We start from the raw sequence: 16,256 nt of genomic DNA, 5'->3' as shown, positions 1-16,256 counted from the left end.
TCATTAGTAAAATGTATAAATGTAGTTTTCAAATTTTAAAGTGTTTTCATTTATTTTAAGTAAATACTTTAATTCCATTGTTTTGCTTGATTGAGACAGGGTCTCGTGTGTCACAGTTGTGTGCCACCATGCCTAGCACATCTTTATAAACATTGAAAATGCATTCCTACTTCTGATTGTTGTAGTAAAGCTGCATGTGGACATGGCATCTATAATGCATAACATTCTTTTGTTATCGTGTGTGTATAGCGGTCAGAAGACAACTTTAAGGAGTCAGGTCCTTCCTCCTACTTCATCAGGGCAGTATGTCTCTGGGCTCTACCGCATCTTGTAGTCTAGGCTTGGTGCCCCACTAGCTTTCAGGTGATTCTTCTGTTCCTGCCTCCTGTCTCAGCGTAGGAATGCTGGTATTACAGATGCATTCCTCTGCATCCAGCTTATTTATATGGATTCCAGGGATAAAACTCAGGGTGTCATGTTGTAGAAAATTAAAATTGCTAATAATGTTTATTAATAAAAGTCTATAAATATTACAGCAGTATTATTAACCCATTATCATAATTAATAAAAGACACAGATACCTGTTTTATTTTGATAAGCCGTATTTCATCTGAGGCAGGGCAGATGTTAACCTCCTAAATTACCCTTTATCTCCCAGTCCCATATCCTGTGCCATTTGCTCTAGTCTTTCCAATCTTGGCAGCTTCCCACCCATACTCCATAAATACTTGCACATGCTTCTCTTCTGGGATGCCATGTATCACCAGGCCTGGCTGTTTTGAGAATCTAATAATAAATATATTAAAAAGTCAAGCCTGTGAGATAAGGAATTTTTGGGTTTTGTTGTTGTTGTTTGTGAGACAGGTTTCTTTGTGTATCCTTGGCTGTCCTGGACTCACTTTATAGACTAAGCTGGCCTTGAACTCACAGAGATCCACCTGCTTCTGCCTCAGTGAGTGCTGGGACCAAGTGCGCCACTGTGTCCAGCTTAGGAATTTTCATCCTGAAGAAACATTGTGTATAATTTTTTTCTTCGGAGTTTAATGACATAGAGTTCTGCATTTAATCTTGACCCGCTGTATGACAGTGAGAGCAATTAGTTGTGTTTACGTAACTTAAAATTTTGTTTAGATTGCAGGTGAGAAGTCGGCCCAGTGGCGAACAGTGGAAGGTGCATTGAAGGAACGAAGAAAAGCAGTTGATGAAGCTGCCGATGCCCTTCTTAAAGCCAAGTAATTACTCAGGGACTTTGATAGCACGTAATCATGGCCTCCCCTGCTGGCTTTCTTGGGCTGGACTTTCTCTGCAGTGTCATTATAAATGAAGAAGAAGCAGAGAAGCCATTCCTTCAGTTCTCCACCAGTGTGTGCTCTGAACTGGCCCCAGGAAGAAGAAGGTTTAAAAGAATAAACTGTATGAAGCATAGTTAAGCTAAGATAAAATGAGTAGAAAATTATATAAAGGACTCAAAAGTCAGGATTGCATTGGATTGTTGCTTAGCTCATGTGTCTACACAGTTACCACAATTCTATTCTAACTTTTAGATTTTAACTGGAATGGTCAGTGTAGAATTATCAGAATTCAAAATATATATCCTAACTGTTTGCTAGCACTACAAAAGTAGATAATTTATTGAGCTGTCTGCTACCTTGGTCTTTTCCCCTACAACTTGGTTAAAACTAGTGTCTAGTCTGCTTTCTGTTGCTGTGGTAAGGGGTTTGGCCAGAAGCAGCTTAGGGAGGAATGGGCTTATGTCTCTTACACATCTCAGTCACAGCCCATCATTGAGGGGAGTCATGGTGGGAACCTGGAGGCCGAGACTGAAGCAGGGGCCACGGAGGAACTCTGCTTACTTGCTTGCTCCCTGTGGCTTGCTCAGCCTGGTTTCTTGTATACCCCAGGGTCACCTGCTCAGGTGTGGCACCCACCAGAGTGGACTGGCCTCTTCCATACCAATCATCAATCAAGAAAGTGCCTCCCAGGCTTGACTACAGGCCAGGCTGAGAGGGGCGTGTTCTCAGTTGAGGTTCTCTCTTAGATGACCAGCTTGGGTCAAGCTGACAAGAAACGCAACTAAGGTCAAACAGAGAAACTGACACAGGTCTGTTGTTCCGAGGCCTGGATCGTTCATGTACCATGGCCTGAGGACATGCATGTGTTAAACTCACTGTGGAACTCTTTAATAAAATTGGTAAGAATCATACTGAGTCTTAATATTTTTTCCTGTTTTTCCTCAGAGAAGAGTTAGAAAAGATGAAAAATAAAATTGAAGATGCAAAGAAAAGAGAAGTTGTTGGGGCCAAACCTCATATAACTGCTGCAGAGGGGAAACTTCACAACATGATAGTTGATCTGGATAATGTGGTCAAAAAGGTATGGTTCTGAAGTCTTTGTAATGTTTCATACTTTAAGATATCTCCTAAAGCATTTTCAAGAATTCGGGAAAATAATAAGATTCCTACCATCTCCTTAGGTTTTTCCATTGTAAAGTACTTATTATAAAAAGAAAAAAGAAAACTCGTGTTTTAACTACTTCTAAAATTTTGTGGGAGGGCTAATAACAACATAAGGGCACTTACCTTTGAGTACGATGATCTTTATTGGATTTCTGGGACTCATGTAGTGGAAGGAGAGAACTAATTCCCACAAGATGGACTCTGACTTCTGCTCACATGCGGTGGTGCATGAATATCCACATATACACAGGCTTAACATATGCATGCTTTCACAAAACAGATAAAACTGTAAAAAAATTAAAAAAAAAAAAAAAGCTTGATTTCTGTTTTGTGGTTTTTAGATTTCTATGTATTGTTTGTACCCTAGCCAGCTAGTTTCTTAGAGTGTAGAGGGTGCTTTTTATTCCAGTTAGCCAGAGATCTCTTGTATCTGCTCAGGTCCAGGCTGCTCAGTCTGAGGCTAAGGTGGTGTCTCAGTATCATGAACTTGTGGTCCAAGCAAGGGATGACTTTAGAAAAGAGCTGGACAGCATCACTCCAGACATCACTCCTGGATGGAAAGGGATGAGTAAGTACAACTAGTTGTCATTTTCTTTCTGGATTTTTAGCATCTAATCAACTAATCTAATCCTGCTTCAACTCCAGTCTGCCTCTCACGGCTTCTGGCATGCCTCAGCTGCTGTATAGGGTGTTGCTTTGTCTCTGTCCCCGCCACAGCACATAAAACACTGGCACTGCTCTTGTAGTTCTAGTCATGGTGAGCCAGCCAAATTCTGTATGATTCAAGATTGGATTTTAACTTGCTACTCAGAAATTAAAAGTGGAATCCAAGTGACTTAGAGTGATGTTTAACATCACCTCTGCTAAGATATGTATGCATATATATATTTGTTCAAATTATTTGGTACCTAAAAATCTAGGGAATGGATTAGTTAAGGCACACTTGAGAATTCTGTTAGGGATCCTCAGGCTCCTTGCTCTCCTGTTTCAGCCTCCCAGGTGCTGGGGATTACAGGCATTCAAGCCCACCTGGAAAACTCATTCTTGTGAGATTGAGTAAAAGAAGTGGTGTGATGCCTAAGAGCAGAGCAGTTGGTTAAAAGGTGGTTATAGCTGCCAGGCGTGATGTGCACACCATCAGGCCCAGTACTCGGGAGGAAGAGGCAGGAAGCTCCTGCATAGTTTGAAGCTAATCTGCTCTACATAGCGAGTTCCAGAGCAGCCAGTGCTGCATAGTGAGACCTTGTCTCAAAGTCATAAAATTAAGGTGCCACAGTCATCTGAGGGTGAACTGATAGGACCACCTAGTATGTACCAAGGACGTTGTCAGGAACAGGAAGATACTATGAATCCATTGTTTAGCAGTTAGTTTGCTGGACCGTGTTGTACAGTGTAGTGAACTTTAAGATGTGTATATGCCTAATCCAGCATTTCAGCTCCTGTGTTTATGCTTCTAGAAACTCACAGAAGTACACTGAAGCATTATTGTAGTAAGAACACAGAATTTGAGAGCTGGGTCTAGTTAGCAGTTGAAGACTCACCTAGCATGCAAAGGCCCTAGGTTGGAGCCTCATCAGTTTAAAAAAAAAAAAAAGGCTAGAACATCAGTTTAAAAAAAAAAAGGCTAGAAAGGACCTGGAATGGTAGTAGCGCATGCGTTGAATCCTACCACCTGGGAATCAGAGGTAGGTGGATCTTTATGAGTTTGAGGCCATCTTCGTCTATATCTCAAGTTTTAGGACAGCCAGAGATATGTAGTTAGATCCTGACTCAAAAACAGAAAAAAGTTAAAAAGAAAAAATTTTGTTTGTTTGTTTTGTTTTTTGTTTTTTGAGACAGTGTCTCTCTCTGTCTTGGCTGTCCTGGACTAACTTTGTAGACCAGGCTGGCATCAGACTCACAGCGATCCACCTGCCTCTGCCTCTCGAGTGCTGGGATTAAAGGCATGCACCACCACCACCCGGATGTAAAAATTTTTTCAAAAGGAAAAAGTAGAGTACTTAGCTAGTGTGTATAAGTCCTGAGTTTAGTCCCCAGCACCAAAAAGGACAAAAAAGAAAGAAAAATTTGAAATAGCTAAGTGTGCCGTGTGTGTATCAGGGCAAGTGTGCTAGGTTGTGTCTCTCCAAAGAGAAGACTTGGTGGTTTGGACCTATGCTGCCGAGCCTGGTGACTGTGTTCTGTCTCCAGGACCCATGTGGAGAGAACTGACTTCACACAGTTGCCATGACGTGCACCAACCCAAAGAAATAAATATATGTAAAACTTTTTTAAAATATTAAAAAATAAAAAATATAAGAACCTGTAAACCAAACCGTTATTTAAGGATATGCTTTTATGTCAAGTATTAAAAAGAGCTTGGGGTCTGGAGAGAGTTCTGTGCTTCACTGCTCTTTCTGAGGACCCAGGGTTGATTCCCAGCACCCTTGTCGTAGTTTATGTGTGCAACTCCAATTTTAGGGGATCTGGTGCCGCCTTCTGGCCTTTGTAGGCACTTGCAGCACGCACTTAGTGCCCATAATGTCACGAAAGTACATGTACTTATATATAACAATAAACAGTATTTTTGAAAAGTGCTTGGGATCAATAAGCAAGTCTCCTTTCATGCTTATGGACTATAGCACACACTGCTGTATTCATGGGCCCTGCTACAAGCATCTTTTACATTGTCCCAACTTTGTCCGTTTTTCCTCTGAGACAGAAGCAGATCCTTTTAATGAAAAAAGCTTATCTTTGAATTTAAACCAAGAGGTCCTTAACAAGCTTCATAATAGAGACAGGCTGTGTATCCGAGGAGGCTGAGGCAAGTTCCTGGGCACCAGTGGAGACCTACTTCAGAGTAAAAGGCTGCAATGTGGTTTTAAACCCAGCTTAGTGCTAGAGTGCTTGCCTAGTGCGCTTGAGGGCCTGGGTTCTAGTTCCAGAGTTGCCCAGGAGAAAAAGAGAGAGGCCGTCACCAAGGCCGGCAGCTGTCTCCTCTCTTGTCATTTGTTACCAGGGTTTGTAGTCATGATAAGGAACACCATTTAAACTTCAACAGTTAGAGTTCTTGGTTTAAATTTGCACGGGTTAAATGTAAATTTAATGTAAAGTTCACTGTAAAGTTTTCTAAGAAGTTTGCTATTGTACATGCCTGTAATGCCAGCTTTCAGAATAAGAATTTAGAAAGATGATCCGGAAAGACTCTGTGCCAACATCGCCCCCTGAGGAAGAACATTAACTCTGAAAGTGTTTGACAGTTAGAAGAGGCCTGCTACTGGAACTCAGGACTAGGATGGAGGAGTTCAGTTGACAATAATGAGAGAAGAGTGTATCTTTATCTTTAGTTGATTGGCTGTGATGAAACAGTGGCAGATCCCCTCTGACTAGAACAGTTTCTAATGTCAGTGATTCTTTGGTTCTTTTAAATTATTACAACCTGCCTTCATGTATGTTGTCTCTGGCTCTCTGTAAACACAGGGAATAAGCGCTGGCACTCTAGTAGCTCTTTCCTTGGTCCTTCTGGATGTTGCTATTTAATAATGGCTAACCAAAGTGTGCACCTTATTTTTTCAAACTATTCTTCTCTTTCTTTCTTTCTTTGTAGGTATTTCTGACCTAGGTAAGTAAATATGAATATTTTATGTTTAATGGCATTTTTCTTGAGTGTTGAAATACTGAACTGTTTGTGGTGGGCGGGGGGTGGGTGGCTTGCCATCTACATTAGAGCAAGTAGAATGAGCATAGTAGCGGGCAGTTGTCACTCGTAGACACTCAGGAACAATTGCGCTAACTGATTGGAAGGCTGTAAGTGTGAGACACATTTATGCATACACACAGTGAGGTCTTTGTTTTACTTGTTATTTCAAAGAACTTCAAAGATTAAAAAGGGAAAAAATACAAATAAGCTCCCATGGATGTTTCACCCAACTTCACGAGTTATCAGCTCAGTGCCCAGTTTTCTTTTATCTGTTCATAGCCTTCATGTCAGAGCAAACTCCAAATACATCTTTTTCCTTGTAAATATTTTTAGTGTACTTTTAAAAAGACAATTAGAATACCATTATTATGCTTAAGGTTTAATAATTCTCTAGTGCTGTTCAATAGGCATTTCATAAGTCTTTCTACTTATGGAAATAATTTTCCACACATTAAAATTATTGAATGAGTCTCAGTGCTGGCTTTACTTTTTTGTGCTTTTCAACCCTTTTTTGATGAATCAATCATTTAGCATACAGAATGGCCCATATTTTATATTTTATGGCAGGAGCCTTCATTCCTAACCTTTAGTAAATGTTGGAATAGTGCGGAGTGTGAAATTACCTCTTTCCTAAAACAAACAAATGAACAACAAATCACACTACTTGAGTTTATGCTTAATTGAGTGTTTGGGTATGAATATTAAAAGGGATTTCATTGCATATCCTTAATCACAAGTTACTTAGGGAGTGTGCACTCAAGGACAGGAACAAGCACTGGAGAGATAGCTCGGTGGTTAAGAGCACTGGTTGCTCTTGCAGAGAACCCAGGTTCATTTCTCAGCAACCACATGGAGGCTTACAACCATGAAGGCTAACTCCAATTTCAGCAGATCTCTGGGGCCATCTTCTGGCCTCTCATAGCACCAGACCTATAAAACACTTATGTGCAGAAAATAAAAATATATTTCCTTTCAAAGGAACAAAACTAAGAGACTCCTTAGTGTTAATAAAAACCAAATCTTTTATCTAAAAAAATTTTTTTAAAGAACTATTTTATGTGTTTGAATGTTTTATCTACATGTAGTCTACACCACTTGCATGCCTGGTACCCATGGAGGTCAGAAGAGTGCTTTAACATGCTGTATAGCTGGAGTTACAGGTGGTGGGTGCTGGGGATGAAACTCAGTTCCTATGAAAGAGCAGCCAGAGCTCTTAACCTCGGAGCCCTTCCTCAGCTCTATAGGCTGCTTCTTTACACTTACTTGGGGGGTTTGGGGTTGGATGATAGGGAACATGCACCAGTCGAGGAGCCTGTGGGTCGGAGAAGAACTTGTGGGAGTTGGTTTCCTTCTGAATATTTGTTAGGGCTAGCCATAGTTCTGCATAAAATGACATATAGTAGTGACTGTGTCTATAATCTGTTTTTAGAAGCTAAATTAGAGTAAATTAGAAAGCCAGGATATGATGGGTTCAGATTACAAATACTGATTTTGGTTCTTGGAAAGGAGCTGTGTGTGCCTCCAGACCCATTAATTTTGATTAGAATTATTTTGCTTTAGTTGCTTAACACCAGCTGTTAATCTGTTGTTTAAATTTTGTAGTAGCTACTTTCTACTTTCAGTGACATCATTAACACTTTGATGCTATCTGTTTAGCTGACAAGCTCTCTACTGATGACCTGAACTCGCTGATTGCTCATGCCCATCGTCGCATCGATCAGCTCAACAAAGAGCTAGCACAGCAGAAAGCCACAGAGAAACAACACATCGAGCTAGCCCTGGAGCGGCAAAAGCTAGAAGAAAAGCGGGCCTTTGATTCTGCAGTGGCAAAGGCATTGGAGCACCACAGAAGTGAGATACAGGCAGAGCAGGACAGAAAGGTAGTGGAGAAGAGAGTGGCCTGGCGTTTGGAGTTAGCCTGACTTGGTTCTGGAGATCTCTGTGGCCTTCACCAGCTGCTAGTAGTTGATGTAATTCATGCCCAGCCATCGTCAGTGACATTAGGCCTTTTTCCTTCTTCCTGTTCTCTGAATCAGAACTTCTAAGATAGGCTTGTTGTAGCTGACTTCCTTTATCTTGAGCAGATGAAGAAGTGTAAGTAATCAGCTACTGGGGCCCAGGGCCATCCCGCTGCTCCTCCTGTGCAGCTCTTGCCCTCTAATACTGTGCTGCACTCTGCATTGTTCTGGCCTGTGATGTTGAGGGGGTGAGTGTTCAAAGGGGGAGAAATGACTTCATTTGCCATCGGTTTTTTGGCTGTGTTGTGTATCAAGCATGCACCCAGGGACTCACCACACATCCTTCATCAGCTCTTACATCAGTCTGCATCCATGGCAGACTCCAGATGTCTCAGGTCACCTTATCATCGTAATAGCCTTCTCAGGTTCTCACTGGCTTCGAGTTTACAGCAGACCCCTCACCTGGCTCAGCTCCTGCCGTAGTGCTGTTTTCAGTGAAAGTGGGCTGAGGCTGATGGGAGTTACGGCTTCACAGCAGCCCTCCTGCTCACACTCCTGGAAACAAGCGTCCCAGGCTCAAGTTCGTTGTCATTGTCTGAGCGTTGGTGTATTGAAGCAGGTCCAGTTAGGTACAGACCTGGTCCTAAATGTGTACGTGCTGCCTGACTGGATTCACTGACGCACTGCTAATTCTGTGAAAAGATGAGTTTTGTGTTCAAGGTAATTTGTGTTGGTGTGTAGTATAACCCATGGCTAAGTGCTAAGTAAAGCAGGATGGAGCTTTACCTAGCTTGTTCTGATTGGCCCATGCGGAGCCTGAGTTCATGTGATGGTGAGCTGTTGGCAGCTGTCTTTGTTCCCTGTGTTGAAGTGCCCCTGCCGGGCACTGATTTCCCACTGATCTCACGAGGTGGGCGTTGTTGTCCTTACAGAGAAGGTGGAAACATGAGCACAGGCAGCTAGGATCAGACTGTTTGAGCCCGGCTTGCGAACTAGGCTTCTTGGCTCTATGTTTTAGAATAAGTTACTCCCTGTGGAATGTGTAATTCCACAAATAGTGAATGGTGTTTGTTTCTCTGTTGGGTGCAGCGTAGCAACGTGATAGAAGTTTGACAAGGTTTGAAGCCAGAGAGAGCTGTGTTTGAAATACGATTTTTGATACAGCTGTGTGTCCTTGTTTGAGTTTCTTTTGGATGTTCAGCTTTGTGGTTCATGTTAAAAATTAGATAATTGTGTACACATGCCTGGCATGTTAATAGGGTTTGTGTTAAAGTTGCTGCTATTAATATCTTACTAACTAACCAGTCTTTCTCTTTTCCTAAATGTACTTATGAAAAGTTGAGAACTAACCATACTGTGCTGGGTGTCACAGGTAGAAGAAGTCAGGGATGCCATGGAGAATGAAATGCGGACCCAGCTTCGGCGACAGGCCGCGGCCCACACTGATCATTTACGAGATGTCCTCAAGGTTCAGGAGCAGGAACTGAAGTATGAATTTGAACAGGTGAGGACCTGTGGTGAGGCGTCAGCTCTCCCTCCCCTTACCCGCTTGTGTCATTAAGAGCATCCCTAAACACCCCCCCTCCCCCCGCCTCTTTTGCCTTTTGAGACAGGGTTTCTCAGTGTATCCCTGGCTGTCCTGGGCTCACTCTCTTGACCAGGCCGGCCTCAAACTCACAGAGATCCTCCTCCCAAGTACTGAGATTACAGGCGTGTACCACCATGTCTGGCTTAAAATTTCCCATTTTTAAAAGATTTTTATTTTCTGTATATAAGTGATTACTGTGTGTATGGGTGTGTACTGTATGCTTGCCTCCTGTCTACAGAAGCTAGAAGAAGGTGTTTGATCGCCTGGAATTGGAGTTCCAGGTGGTTATGAGCCACTTAGTGAGGAGTCTAGGAAATGCCCTTAACCACTGAGCCATCTCTAGCCACCTCAGATTTCTTTTTGAAGATGGCAGTCTAAAAGCTTACCTAAAAGCTTCTTTTCTGCTGTTGTTTGTTTGTTTGTTTGTTTCTTAAATATGTTCTACCGGGAAGTTCAGGCACTTAGGATAACATGAACCGGAGTCAGGCATGTGGAGCACACCGTTAATTCCAACATTTGGGAGGCAGGGGCAGGTGGATCTCTGAATTTGAGGCCAGCCTAGTCTGTAGGGTAAGTTCCAGGGCTACACAGTGAAAGTCTATCTCAGAAAGCTAACATGAGTCAGTAAATTTGAAACCCTTTATACAACATAGCAGCTGGTTTTGTTTGTTTTAAAATTTATTTCATGTATATGAATATTTTGCCTGCATGTCTCTCAGTCACACGAGTTTATTAGGGAGTTAAGAACTGGGCGCTGGATCCCCTGGAACTAGAGCTCAAATGATTGATTGCAAGTTGCATTGTGGGTGCTGGGAACTGAACCTGGGCCCTCTGCTAGAAAGTGTTCCTTACCACAGAGCCATCGCTCCAGCCTGTTATCAGCAGCTATTTTGAAATTTATGCCATGTGGTGGCAGCGCATGCCATTAATTCCAGTACTCAGGAGGCAAAGGATCTCTGTGAGTTTGATACCAGCCTGGTCTACAGAGCAAGTTCTAGGACAGCCAAAGCTACACAGAAAAGCCCTATGTAGCTTGGGCTTGTTATATAGGCCAGACTGGCCTCCTCAGTGCTAGAATTTAAGGTGTATCATGATAACTGGCTATATTTTGAGATTTTGGGTGGGGGGGGTGGGAGTTGAGACAGGGTTTCTCTGTGTAGCCTTGGCTGCCCTGGACTCACTTTGTAGACCGGCTGGCCTTGAACTCAAAGCAATCCACCTGCCTCTGCCTCCTGAGTGCTGGGATTAAAAGCGTGCGCCACCACCACCACCTGGCTATTTTGAGATTTTAAAGGCACCTTTTTAACTTCAAAGTTAGATTCTGGAAGACTAGTATCTAGTTAAAGGGCAGGAGTGGTGGTAGTATTAGCTTTCTGTACACTATTTGTTTTATTTCAGGGCCTGTCTGAGAAACTGTCAGAGCAAGAATTAGAGTTTCGTCGTCGCAGTCAAGAACAAGTTGACAACTTTACTCTGGACATAAACACTGCCTATGCCAGGCTGAGAGGAATCGAGCAGGCTGTTCAGAGTGAGCTCCCTTTAATATGTTACAGTCTTACCCTGTATAGTTTCTCAGGACAGTTTCATGTTAAAGAATAATAGGGAAGCTGGGCGTGATGACACACACCCTTAATCCCAGCCAGAGGCAGGTGGATCTCTGTGAGTTTGAGGCCAGCCTGGTCTACAAAGTGAGTCCAGGGCAGCCACGGCTACACAGAGAAACCTTGTCTTAGAAAACAAAACAAATTAAAAAAATAAAAAAAGAATAAAGCCACTCCACCATATGATGATACTAATTTCTTGGAAAGTTGGTCCCAGATTTGACAAGTTTAAATATAGAATTCTAAGAAGAAATTGGAAAAAAGAGGATTCAAAAATTATTTTAAAGTAACTTATATATAACCCAAGATCACCATTTTCAAGGCATTTTCCCTCATACACTCTAGGGTTATCTGGAGGGTGGTATCCTGCTGTGATGGTAGTGTGTGCCACATTGAAAGTGATGCATTTTTACAACAAGCACATTAATAAAATAAGGTTTCTTTGGGATGCCCTAGAATCTTTTTTATTTATTTATTTATTTATTTATTATTTTATTTATTTATTTATTTATTTTGTCTTATAATAAAAGTAAGCAAGCTGCTTAGCAAATGTCAAAGTCAAGTTTGGTTCATCAAGCTTCCTTAAAAAATACTTTCAAATTATTTACTATTTATTTATGTGGGTATGTTGCCTGCATGTATGTAAGTACACCATGTGAGCCCAAGGAGGCCAGGAATCAGTGTAGGATCCCCTGAGAATAGAGTCATAGAAGCTGTGAGCCACCATGAGGTTGCTAGGAACTGAACCTGGGTCCTTTGGAAGAGCAGCCAGTGCTCTTATTAATCACTGAATCATCTCTCAGTGAGTTTAAGTTTTATTTAAAATGTGTGTGTGTGTGTGTGTGTGTGTGTGTTTTAACACAGAAACAGAGACAGGCAGATCTTTGTGAGTTTAAGGCTAGCCTGGTCTACAGAGAGAGTTCCATAATAACCAGGGCTACATAGTGAGACCCTCTTGCCAAACAAAAAAGAAAAATTTCAAGTGTGAATGCCTTCTGCATCCTCTTTGGCTATGCATCGTCCTCGATCTCACAGGAAGAAGAGGGGAACTTGGTTGTGCTGTGCAATCTCCCAGATTAAAAAAAAACAAGACAAACTGTTAGAGTCAGAGCCTCATCAAATGGTGTCATCTCTTTTTACCTTATGAAAAGGCTGGCTCTGGCCTTGTTAATTTCTTGGGTGTATATTATGTGTGTGTGTGTGTGTGTGTGTGTGTGTGTGTGTGTGTGTGTGTGTGTGTGTGTGTAAAAGACAGAAAATGTCTCTCTTTGCTGCATCTAATTATTTATGTACTCATGTGCAGGTCATGCAGTTGCTGAAGAAGAAGCTAGAAAAGCCCACCAGCTCTGGCTCTCAGTGGAGGCACTAAAGTACAGCATGAAGACCTCGTCTGCGGAAGCGCCTACCATCCCCCTGGGGAGTGCAGTCGAGGCCATCCGAGTCAGCTGCTCTGATAATGAGTTTACCCAGGCTCTAACGGCAGCCATTCCTGCAGAGTCCCTGACCCGGGGGGTATACAGTGAAGAGACCCTAAGAGCCCGTTTCTATGCCGTTCAAAAACTAGCCCGAAGGGTAGCCATGATTGATGAAACCAGAAATAGCCTGTACCAATACTTCCTTTCCTACTTGCAGTCCCTACTTCTGTTCCAGCCTAAGCAACTGAAGCCTCCAGCAGAGCTCTACCCTGAGGATGTAAACACATTTAAATTGCTCTCATATGCCTCCTATTGTATTGAGCATGGTGACCTGGAGCTGGCAGCAAAGTTTGTCAATCAGCTAAAAGGGGAGTCCAGAAGAGTGGCGCAGGACTGGCTGAAGGAGGCCCGCATGACCCTAGAAACAAAGCAGATAGTGGAGATCCTGACTGCATACGCCAGCGCCGTAGGAATAGGAACCACTCAAGTGCAGCAAGAGTAAGGCCTAGGAAGAGTTGTGTGATGTCATTTCATATCACGGGAAATCAGCATTGGTATCTGCAGGGTTTGCAACAAGGGTCCCAGAATTGTCTAGAAGTGAGCAGGTTCCAAGTCCTGTGTGAGATGTTAACACCTGTTGCATTTACCGTCCTTACACTGCTATCATGCCAATGAACTCCAGGAGGCTTTATTTGCAACTTGTGTAACACTTCCTGTTTTTCAGGTTTTACTGATCAGGCTTATGAGCCACTCAAAATAATGTTTGTGATCCCTACTATTGATTCTGCCCTTGGAGCAAACTGAATAAAGCAACACAGTGAAAACTGAGTACTCTATCCCTTTTCAGAATTGCCATTTCCAGTCTGTTGTGTGTGCAGAAAGCTTCCTTTAGAAGCAGCATCCGTGGTGGGAACTTGTGGCCACAGTTTCAGGGCTGTGGGCTGGGTTACCTCAACTCCAAGGCCTGCTGCTTGGCTTTGAATGCTTTGGTGCATGGATCCCCTCCTGATGGTCAAAATCAAGAGTGATGTAGAAGCCAGATGCCAGTGTTTGTAGTTGGGGATCTAGTACTCAGTGATTGAAAAGCACGGGAAAAGTTGTGTGACTCAGATCCAGCACACATGCATCTGCACCTCAGCCCGGGCAGATCCCTGAGCCATTCCTGCCGAGGTGCTGTCTCCCAGAACCTGGGCTGTGGGTCTTCGGGAGATGGAGGCACTAAACCAGGGATCTGAAGAGGGGGTCTGAATAAGACTGCCAGCGAATCTCAGTTTGGCAGTTGCCCTAGTGAAGAAACATTAACAAATTCTTACTTTTGACTTAATTTTTACACCCCGAAGACTGCCATCTCTACAAAATGCTGCTCGTTAAAAAAATTTTTATTGGGTCATTTATAAGATAAAGGGGGACTTGTCAGTGAGAAGCAAACCTTCTGTATGTCCGTATGTGTACACTGAGGTGTCCTTTACACAGCACTGGCCTTGCTCATGTTCAACCTGAGCTGATAACTTACTGTTCAAGCTCTATCTCTGACTGGGGCAGCTGCATGTGGATTGCCCTGTCTGAAGGAAGAGACACTGTGGGCACCTACCTGGTTATAAAAGCTTTTACTCTTGAGATAATGGACTATCTGCCTCCCTACTCCCATCTGTAAGAATAGGATAAAATTGCAGAAGTACATTAATTTCTAAAACTAAAACGCCTGTGTCATGTAAGCTGAGTGTAGTTTATTCTAAGCACAAGAATGTACTACTCTCTCTTGGAACCCTGAAAATCTTCATGTGTGACGACATCATTGTGGTCAGACCTGACTAGGCTACACAGAGTCTGTCCTAGCCTCCCCCCCTGGGGTGCACAAATGATGAGCTCACCAAAAGCAATGCCTCATTTTAGCTCTGTTATTGGAGTAAGACAGGCTTCAGGTAGGGCTGTGTGTGTGTGTACGCACGCACGCACGCACGCATTTTGTTTTTGAGACTAGCCTGAAGTTCATCAAGTACACTAGGCTAGATATCCATGGTTCCAAGCGTCTGCCATCCTGCCCGGCTTTGAGGAGGAGGGAAGGGGGTGTGCACACGTGTAGGTTTCAGTGATGAGCTCCAGGTTCTGAGGCGGCCTGTAGCAAGCACTTAAGACTGAGCTACCTTCCCGGCCCCTGGTCTCATTTGGTAAATAGACGGTGGCTTTGACAGATCACCCTCCCTACCTTTATTGTATTGAAAAGGAAACTATTACTTAGCCAGGCCTTGGCCTGCCTTATGCAGGTCTCCTCAGTAACTGCTAAAGGGGAAAGGAGAGCTTCGAGTTCTCTTATTTTAAGGAAATGGAAGCTGCAAAGTTCTTGCTGGAAAGTTGGAGGTGCCCAGCAATCGGGTGGGGTCATGTGAACCTTGTGCAGCATCTCCTTTCTTTAAACAGCAATGGAAGCACACCAATGCCACTTGGAACTGATAAACACAAAGCCAAGGCATCACCTTGGACCAATAACACTGTTTCATTGATCACCTCACCGCCTCATTTTGATTGCTGTAGGAGTGTTTAAACTGGGTGTGGTGGGCATGCCTGTGATGTGGCAACAGGAAAATTCAGAAGTCCTTGATCTTTTTTTTTTTTTTAAAGAAAAATGCCAGCAGATGAAAAACAATGAGCTATGTTCATGCTTCTTAACATCAAAATGCTGGCTTCTGCCTCATCTATTAATATTTTCTTTGTGGTTTTTCAAGACAGGGTTTCTCTGGTAGCCCTGTTCCCAAATCAGTAAACTGCGGTAGAATCTTAAGCAATATTGTAACAAAGAACATTGAGTTAATGTACACCCTCTGTTCTCTCAACAGGTTCTGGATAAGAGCAGTCTGCAAATCTCAAATGAGTAATTCTACCAGTTTCAAAGTAACTTGCTTGAGCTCAGTGGAGAAGAACAGGTCATCTCCATTAACACAAAAGGCAAATAAAAATGCTTGATTGGTAGGATTTATTGGGTTCAGTGGTCTAGGCTTCTTGCAATTTAAGGCATGTAAGAGGCAGGGAGCAAGTCATGCGGTATCTCTAAACTTGATAGATTTGTTTAATGAGTTCTGAATGGCTATAAAACAGTTACCTAGTACAGTGGCCGTTACTGTCAGAGTACATCCCACTAGTACAAGGCTGAGGTAGTCCTTAGGAATAAATGGCCTTTTCTCTTGGCTACTATGAGTTGTCAAGAGTATTCATACTAAATCATGCTGAGTTCTGAGTCCTTGGAAAACTCCGCAGCTGGACTGTTCAGGTGTGCAGCAGCACTCTTTAATATGCTTTACTGGGTCTAGCAGATTTTAACCATGTCCTACACGTTAACCTCCCACTAAATCAGTGTATCCTTTTCTCTGGTAAAACTACACGACCTTTAATGTCCACCGTTCCATAAAGTCAGCACGGTATCCACACACACAGACGATCTGCACCATCCTGTTGACTGTTTCTAGCAGTAACACTTTTATCACAATGTTGGTACACATAGCCATCCACGTAGGTGATCAGACTTTTAGGGGAGAAGTTTGGATCTTAGTCCATTTTATTAAGA

The 16,256-nt window shown here is 42.8% G+C and overlaps 1 protein-coding gene across 11 annotated transcripts in view; it reads left to right on the top strand.

Annotated features, from left to right (window-relative positions):
- The window catches only part of IMMT (inner membrane mitochondrial protein), a 36,734-nt gene extending 23,209 nt beyond the window's left edge, over positions 1–13,525 (top strand). For 7 of the 11 annotated variants that reach the window (XM_084766877.1, XM_084766885.1, XM_084766880.1 and 4 more), the window contains 8 exons: positions 1,132–1,232; positions 2,238–2,373; positions 2,895–3,024; positions 6,043–6,057; positions 7,792–8,015; positions 9,466–9,597; positions 11,080–11,209; positions 12,586–13,525. In XM_084766877.1, the coding sequence (XP_084623003.1) occupies positions 1,132–1,232; positions 2,238–2,373; positions 2,895–3,024; positions 6,043–6,057; positions 7,792–8,015; positions 9,466–9,597; positions 11,080–11,209; positions 12,586–13,199 (1,482 nt within the window). In that variant the 3' untranslated portion in view covers positions 13,200–13,525. The remainder of the gene's footprint in view (positions 1–1,131; positions 1,233–2,237; positions 2,374–2,894; positions 3,025–6,042; positions 6,058–7,791; positions 8,016–9,465; positions 9,598–11,079; positions 11,210–12,585) is intronic. The other 4 variants (XM_084766876.1, XM_084766881.1, XM_084766883.1 and 1 more) reach the window with 1 other exon arrangement.
- The last annotated feature ends 2,731 nt before the right edge of the window (positions 13,526–16,256 follow it).

This window comes from Acomys minous, assembly GCF_964271855.1.
Source record: "Acomys minous genome assembly, chromosome: 17".
NCBI lineage: Eukaryota > Metazoa > Chordata > Mammalia > Rodentia > Muridae > Acomys > Acomys minous.
The sequence above is the reverse complement of the archived record's forward strand: the minus strand, read 5'-3'. Positions and strand labels throughout refer to the sequence as shown.